The sequence below is a fragment of the Ambystoma mexicanum genome, chromosome 13, assembly GCF_040938575.1.
Source record: "Ambystoma mexicanum isolate Mex_15411 chromosome 13, UKY_AmexF1_1, whole genome shotgun sequence".
Taxonomy (NCBI): Eukaryota; Metazoa; Chordata; class Amphibia; order Caudata; family Ambystomatidae; genus Ambystoma; species Ambystoma mexicanum.
Window position 1 is genome coordinate 804414194 of NC_090938.1, and position 8592 is coordinate 804422785.

The window sequence follows — 8592 nt, forward strand, 5'->3', positions numbered from 1 at the left end:
TCACATCTAGATAGAATCGTGAATATTAGCATGTCCATACTTAGATAGAATTGTGAACATTAGCCCGCCTCGCATCTAGATAGACTTGTGAATGTTAGCATGTCCACACTTAGATAGAATTGTGAATGTTAGCATGTCCACACTTAGATAGAATTGTAAACATTGGCCTGCATCGCATCTGGACATAATTACGAATATTAGCATGTCCACACTTAGATAGAATTGTGAATATTAGCATGTCCACACTTAGATAGAATTGTGAATATTAGCATGTCCACACTTAGATAGAATTGTGAATATTGGCATGTCCACACTTAGATAGAATTGTGAATATTGGCATGTCCACACTTAGATAGAATTGTGAATATTAGCATGTCCACACTTAGATAGAATTGTGAATATTAGCATGTCCACACTTAGATAGAATTGTGAATATTGGCATGTCCACACTTAGATAGAATTGTGAACATTGGCATGTCCACACTTAGATAGAATTGTGAATATTAGCATGTCCACACTTAGATAGAATTGTGAATATTGGCATGTCCACACTTAGATAGAATTGTGAACATTGGCCTGCATAGATCTAGATAGAATTGTGAATTTTAGTATGGATAATACTGTGAATGTTAGCATGCAAAAGGTCAGGTAACCAACTAACCAATATAACCTCAAACTCTGCATACTTCTCACTCAAAAACTCACACAACCATCTCTCGCACCACAAGCCGCACGCAATCCACAACACTGCAACAGCACATAAGCCGGAGCAACAGCACACGCAGACTGACACCGATCCAATACCAGCACCAAAGCTCAGCACCCAGTGTCTACCGAGTTGAAACTGCCAACAGAACACAACTCCTCTCACTATCCTACTCCTTCTTCACCTTACTAACCCATCCCCCCCCTTATCGTTTGCAGATCCGCCAGAGCGCCTGGGGACCAATTCCGTTGGTGATGGTGCGCGGTACAAATACCTTTAACATTTAACATACTCCTGCTATTAAAGATGAATGTTTACATTTAAGTCCACGTTGGGCCACTTGCTTGTGTTACATTGTGGCACATTGTGTAGCCCTGTATCTATATTGACCCAGTACCTCCCGGGAAGCATTTTGCATGGGCTCTGACGCTAAAGGAGGTGAGCCGTGGACATGAAGGAGCTTGTTTGCATCTGGCAGTGGGTGTTTTTGGTTAAAGGGGCTCCAAGGGAGCCAGGGTGGGTCTGTGAGAATCTGCGTCCTACCTCTGGGGTTACAGTCAGGAAACCTGTGATAACACCTGTTCTCGCCTTCGTTTTGCCTCCGCAGGAGCGAGCTGCCGATGAGAGTAAAGAGGTGGAAAGCTTTCAGCAGCTGCTCACAGCTCGCACGCAGGTCAGTAGGCCCCAGGTGCTGGCTCGGACCTTTGCTTTGTTTAGTTTTCATTGCGTTCACGTCTATTACGCAGACCTCTCTGGGTTTATGTGCCTTGTTGCTGCCGCTTTGTGCCTGCGTGCCCTGCTTGCTCGGCCTAGATGGCCACACTCCTGCCATGTGGTTGCTCAGAGTTGACTCTATGATCTTGCTGGTCCTGCAAGTCTTGAAACCGGAAAGACCTGTGCGCACACTGTGTGTCATTTACCTATGAACCCCTGTGGCTCACATGCCCAAGAACCTGCATGTCTGAGGCCCACACTGCAACTGCACCCCATCTCCTTTGTGTCCGAGGAACAGGTGGTCCTATACTAATGCCCTTTGTCTTTGTTTCCAGCATGTCCTGTGCCCATAATTGGGCCTGTGCAGATTGCTATATGGGTCTCTGGGCCTCAAGGCGCTCGCTCTGTCGTTGCCCTTTCATATTGTGGATGCAGTGCATGTCCACATCCCTGCAGGAGCCCTCCCAGGTCCTCCTCTAAGCTCCCTTTCTCCTCTTCTGCAGGAATTCATTGAGGAGATCCTCTCGCCGCCCTTCGGGGGAATGATTGCCTTTGTGAAGGAGTCGGAATCCCTGATTGAGAAGGGTCAGCTGGACAGACTGAAGAGTGAGGAAGGTGAGGCGGCTGCTGGTAACCACGGCTACCGGAGGTGCCTCGCACCACCGTGTCTCCCTGCCTTTCTGACCTTGCAAGCCCACTCATGGTGTGTGTCAGGATGTGGGTCCACAGTGTAGCCTTTTTTTGATAAGGAGGTTGCGGCTCCTAATTTTGGAACATTAAATGGGCCTTGTTCTAGGGAGGTTGCAGAACTCCCTTCTTTGCAAGTGTTTGCATGCAGCTTGAAAACCGTTCGTTACAATGGCACACTCTTCTCTTAGGAGAATGTATGCCCTAGCAGTGAGATCTAGCTGGGCATGGCTTCAGGCTGTGGTGGCGCAAACCATGGACACCCTAGCTGGTGATGTACAGCTGCAAGTTACATAGGGGGTGTGTGGGGAGAGGGGCGTAGACTTTTAAGTGGGAATTTCTTGGAGCACTCTATGGCTTCAGGCACAAGGTATCATTGATCCTGCCCAAAAAGCTGCTGGGGGTGGATCTTGACTTCTCTCTGTTTCAAGAACAATCGAGAAACCTGGCACGCTGTGCTACCCGAGTGTTGCAAATGGAATGTTACTTTAAGGAAGGACTTGAGAGGTGGTGACGCTTTGCTTTATTGAAGGAAAAGAGTGTGCCCCTGTGTCTTTCCTTGATGGGGAGGCCTGAGCTGCGGTGGAGGGTGGAGTTTGTGTTGCATCGAGGAAGGTCAGAGTATCACTATTTCGCATACTCTGTGGCTTAGCAGTGGTAGGGCAAAGCTTGCTTACCTAAAGCAGAATCTCCCCGTAGGACTGACTGTCTCCTCTGAGTGGGCGTAGTTCCTTATTCTCATGCCATCATTCTGAATGCACAATAACACTGGTTTATCTTCTCAGGCCGTGTGGTGCAGCTGGTTCGTGGTTTCGCCGGTACCTGGAAGCAGTCGGTGGAGAACCTGAGCCAGGACGTCATGCGCTCCTTCACAAACTTTAAAAACGGCACCGGGATCATCCAGGTGAGGGCTCCATAGGGTCTTCCAATGAGTCTCCTAGCAACTGCTCACTTACATAACGGAGTCATTAGCCTGTAAGGGCCCGCACCTACCATTATCGATGAACTAGAAGGGTGATTTAATAATGGTGCCGCCTTACATTTAAATGCTGAATTGCAAGAAAGAGGAGATCAGTGGTGGGCTTCTGCTGTCAAAAATAAGCTACGGTTGCTAAGAGAACAAAACAGAGCAAACGTTTTAATGGTGGGACAAATACATGTGTACTTTTCTCTTAGCTTTCTCCCTCATCAGTGGTTTTCTCTCCCTCCTGCAGGGGGCGCTCACCCAGCTGATCCAGTACTATCACCGTTTCCACAAGGTGCTGTCCCAGGCACCCTTCAAGAACCTGCCAGTGCGCTCCGAGCTCATCAACATCCACCACCTTATGGTGGAAGTTAAGAAGCACAAACCCAACTTCTGAGTCTGTCCCCTTGGCTGCTTTCCAGGAAGTGACATTGTACATGCCCTGTCCTAGGAAGTGACGTCACTTTGTATCCTCCCGCCCATTTCAGAAGGTTACGGGAGGCCATCCTTTTCCCTCTTTGGAAGTGACCCCATTTCATACTTGAAGAACATGGACCAGAAATCCGATCCCTTTTCCACACTACATTAATGTGCTTCTCCATTGGACCACTTAGGGAAGTGTTGCAATTCCACAAAGGCTGGGTCGTCCTGATGGGAACCTTGGACAGCACCTACCATTCATTCTCCAACATTTGGTGAACTTCTGGTTCTCACCATGTCCCTCTTTGTGGGCAGAAGCCCAATAAAGCACACCTGCAAACTGGCCATGCGCCCTGTTCCCTCCACGGGTGTGCTGTTGTGCTATCCTCCGTGGGAACTACCAAATGTAATGCCTCCGCCCCATCCCAAGTCTCTCCCTGGATGCGGGACTCCTTTCCCGGATGTATCCAGAGCTAAGAGGCCTGATCCTGGCTCGTCCACAGAGAAAGCTGCAGACAACTACTAGCCCCAAAGACCCTCTTTTGTGGGTCATTCCACTATAGGGGTATAAAATACAACCCTGTGACCACAGCTGCTAAGAACGTCTTTTGTGTTTCTTTGGCATCACTGGCATTCTCTGGTGATTAAGGGGTAGGGGCATGGGTAATGGCATTTTCATGCCCTGAATCTATTGTGATGTCTGTTTTGAGTCTGACCTGTACAGTGCCCTGAGGACCCAGGGGGGAAACGAGTCATGTTCCCACTTGTTTTTTTCGTCTCCCTAAGGATACAAGACGTGTTCCCTTGCAGTTTGTTTTTGCATGCTTCTCTTCCTTGTTGCGTGAAGTGGAATCTTGCGCCCTCTCCACCTCACTCGTTCCCACTGTCACTTGGAAATGTGGCAGTTATTGGGCCCTGCTACAGAAATGGACTTTGATGCTGGTTGACAACCACGTTCTGCAGTCCTTCAAACCTGAACGCAACAATAAGCCAGTACCCTTTGAGTTGCTCCTAGTGCCTCTTGCAGAAGTTGTTGTACCTGCTTCTCGGGCGGTTGCGTCCACATCCAGGCCAGAACATCTAGAGGGCCCCTATATGGACTGCGTCAAAGACCTCCAGTCCAGGGGTTTTCATGTGTGTGGCGCCAGAGGACACTACAAACCTCCCAATGTATAGAGCTACATGCTCAGAAAATGGAACCACATATAGGAGTTTGTTTTACACCCTACAGAGCTGTACAAGGTCTTGTATGCTGCTCGTTGGCATCGAGGAGTTTACCACTGATAACCATTGTTACAGGTAAATGGTGTCTGGCCCTCCTGCGGGGGTGCTTAATAGCATGAGAAGTTATCACACTCTGCCCACATATGTCATCATGCTTTATAGAACATGAAAAGGAAGCAAGGATAGCTACCAGGTCCATTATCTTAATGTCAAGAAAGTACCAAACAAAAGCAAACTGGACTGACCTACAGGCGAGAGGGACTCCCAAATCCAACCCAAAGGATTAGAAGAGATTTCAAGTATGCAATGCCCAATCCAGAGTAGAACAAGTAACTCACCCCCCCCTCCCCCCCGATATCAGGTGTTGAGCTTAACCATGACCAACCCCAGGTTGTCGCAGGACTGGATGAGGCAGGTTATCGCACAGTGCTATTAGATAACAACGATTTAGCGCCTTTCTAGGTAACCTGTTAAGCAGTCGCTCTGACATGTTTCATTCTATTTCAATCCTGCTGCGGCTGCAAATGCAGCGTCTAGCTATGTCGCTGTCTACGCAACATTTGCATAGAATCCACAGGAGGAGCAACGAAGCTTAAACAGGCGGGCGTCAGTGAAAACATGTACGCATTAAAAAGGGAAATGGTTTATGACAAGAAGATATGGCTATGGCTTGTGAAAGAATCTAAGAGCAAGCAAGTAGTGTTTTCTGAAATAAATCCAGCTAGGGGTACAATCCCTACAGCAGACTGAGCACCACCAATCAACACCCCAAGAGGCCTTCACACTGCAGGGACCTTTGCAGACTACTTAAACCCACACTCTCCTGTCAAGAAAATGGCCCCTCCCCAATCCTAGCTGTTGGGTTCCTTGTGCCAGCAAAGACAGTTGAGGAACAATCCCAGTGTGAAGAACAGGAGAGCGCAGCCATGGTTGGTGGCAGCACGCGTAAAGTCATCACAAGATCCCATCTATCACCTGCGATCCGTGGGACTAAGGTGCCAGAAAAGTGAGGTGCTGGAGCCAGCCACCGTAGAGTGAGGCATGGAAGACAGGCCTTTTTTCTGAAATAAAAATGGCTGCTGGTGTCCTTGACGCCTCGGTCACCCTCATTGAATCTGCAGCTGATAACCATTTAGCTACACGAGTGCTGCCTTACTGGGACCAACACCAGGGTGGGCAACATGAGGTGGGTACCGAGCCTATGGAAGGCAGGTACCCAGAGCAGAGCCGGAGAACAGGGCATATTGTATGGGAGCAGAGAGACCTCACCGGAGCTGCAGTAAAAAAGAGAGTTGGGGCAACTGTGCTGGCTTGTGTACCTGCAGCGTGCTGGGTGATTTGAGTGCACTGCCACTCCCTGACATATACAAAGAGCCAAAGGTCCTGTGTGATCCAAATGAGCTGGGCATTATATCCTTTGAAATAAGTGTGTTGAACACTTAATCCCTAAGGGAGTATGTGGAGCATCCAATCCCTAGCAGTGAGCTTGGCACTATATCCCTGAAGAAGAAAACAGCAACAAATGCTGATAGAAACACTATTTAAGTTGACCCTGAAGAAAGCTTGCAAACCCGCTAATGAGAGACATTTGGGGTCATTACGACCCAGGCGGTATGTACACCAACTTTACCACCATGGTGTAAACTATGTTTACACCATGGTGGATGGCGGATTTACTGCCCCATTCCAAGGTGAGTGGGGCGGTAAATCCCCATTTCCCATTTACCCTTCCCCATTCCCATTTTTGCCCCATAGGGCATAATGGGAGTGGGGAAGGCGCTAATTATGGCACTGTAAATTACGGTGCCGTAATTAGCACCAAGGCGGTTTAGCGCCATGGATTTTAACGCCTGCTAAAAGCAGCCGTTAAAATTGGAATCAGGCGTTAAGGGTTAACGAATGAGGCCCATTGTGTCCATTGCTCTTAGTTTGGTTTAATTACTTGAAACATTTAGTATCTGTAGGAAAATCTTACTTCAAGTGGCAACCTCTCTGAAACGCATGGTTCTGGGTCCAGTCTATCTGAAGTTCTGTTCTCTCAGCGGATGGTTCCTCTTTCATTTCATCTATTGCTTTTTGTGCATTTTCCTTTGCTCTTTCTTTCCCTCTCTGTATTTCTTTGGTATTTTCAATAAAGAAATACTTTCTTAAGATCTAGGGAAAGTTTTGTGTTCGGCAAGTAAAGAGCTGATGGCAAGTATAGAGGACACAGAAGATGGGCCATGCAGGAACGACCTCTTTGGAATTCTCTGCACACACAGAAATCTGGGGATTCCCAGAGCATTAACCTATTAACCTCATATTTTGCGTCTGCTTGGGATAGTTTCAATGTAAGCATCATCAATTGCAGTTTGTGCATGGAATCAATGTATTTTGTGCATTATAAGGACACAAATCAAACTATTTACAGAAGCCACGCTTGCGTGCCACACTCTGATCAGACATGCGTGCAGTGTTTCTTATGTCTGCCTGTGACAACACCAATGGTGGCTATTGATTTGATTTGCTGTTATTGTTTCTGCACCGACGACCTCTGAGGTGTCTAAGCTCATGGTGAATGAAGGGGGTGAAGCAACGAAGCTAATCAAATAGGAACGTCTTTCATTTCTTCCAGAAGTCGAACAGATTGTTGGTGTTAGGCATAGCCGTGGGTCAGGCATTGCAGAGTGGTGGGATGATGGCCCCAGCACCATTCTACATTGGAAAAAAGGAACAGTGACCTTGTGTTTCTTTTCTGATCTCAAGTGCTTGGTCAGAGCATTGCAAGAGGTCTTACCTCAGCTAGTCTGGAGCATTGCCTGATAGAAGTTTAGGCATATGGGTCACTCATTTCTGACTGTCACGGGTAACCAGTGACGTTTCCGGAGAACATATGTGCCCGCTTGGCTACAGTGGGCACTACCACATTAAGGAGAACGTGGAGCGGTTTAAAGATCTTCTTACTTGCCCCAAGGAATTGCACATTGAAGTAATCTAGTTTGGCTCCAACGATTGCCCGGGCAATGACGGTGCACTTCTGTTCTGATAAAGGGGCATCAAACGGTACGAGGATGAGCTAATGATGGCATTAGCTTGTGGAAGCATAGGCCAGGAAGGATCACATAGTAGGAGGATGAGCTAATGATGGCATTAGCTTGTGGAAGCATAGGCCAGGAAGGATCACATAGCAGGAGGGTGAGCTAATGATGGCATTAGCCTGTGGAAGCATAGGCCAGGAAGGATCACATAGCAGGAGGGTGAGCTAATGATGGCATTAGCCTGTGGAAGCATAGGCCAGGAAGGATCACATAGTAGGAGGATGAGCTAATGATGGCATTAGCTTGTGGAAGCATAGGCCAGGAAGGATCACATAGTAGGAGGGTGAGCTAATGATGGCATTAGCCTGTGGAAGCATAGGCCAGGAAGGATCACATAGTAGGAGGGTGAGCTAATGATGGCATTAGCCACTGAGAGCATTTGCCGGGAAGGAACAATTAGCATGAGGATGAGCTAATGATGGCATTAGCCTCTGGGATTGTAGGCCAGGAAGGATCAAATGGAATGAGCATGAGATAATGATCGCATTAGCCACTGGGAGCATAGACCAGGAAGGATCACATAGTAGGAGGATGAGCTAATGATGGCATTAGCCTGTGGAAGCATAGGCCAGGAAGGATCACATAGTAGGAGGATGAGCTAATGATGGCATTAGTCACTGAGAGCATTTGCCGGGAAGGAACAATTAGCATGAGGATGAGCTAATGATGGCATTAGCCTCTGGGATTGTAGGCCAGGAAGGATCAAATAGAATGAGCATGAGATAATGATCGCATTAGTCTGTGGAAGCATAGACGGGAAGAATCAAATGGAACACAAAGAGATTTCACTTTGAACATTT

At 47.7% G+C, this 8592-nt stretch overlaps 1 protein-coding gene across 1 annotated transcript in view; it reads left to right on the top strand.

Moving 5' to 3' along the window:
* VPS52 (VPS52 subunit of GARP complex) overlaps positions 1 to 4082 on the top strand; it is a 57338-nt gene extending 53256 nt beyond the window's left edge. The window contains exons 17-20 of the mRNA XM_069635238.1: positions 1314 to 1379; positions 1924 to 2035; positions 2893 to 3011; positions 3322 to 4082. Coding sequence (XP_069491339.1) covers positions 1314 to 1379; positions 1924 to 2035; positions 2893 to 3011; positions 3322 to 3468 — 444 coding nt within the window. The 3' untranslated portion in view covers positions 3469 to 4082. The remainder of the gene's footprint in view (positions 1 to 1313; positions 1380 to 1923; positions 2036 to 2892; positions 3012 to 3321) is intronic.
* Positions 4083 to 8592: the final 4510 nt, after the last annotated feature.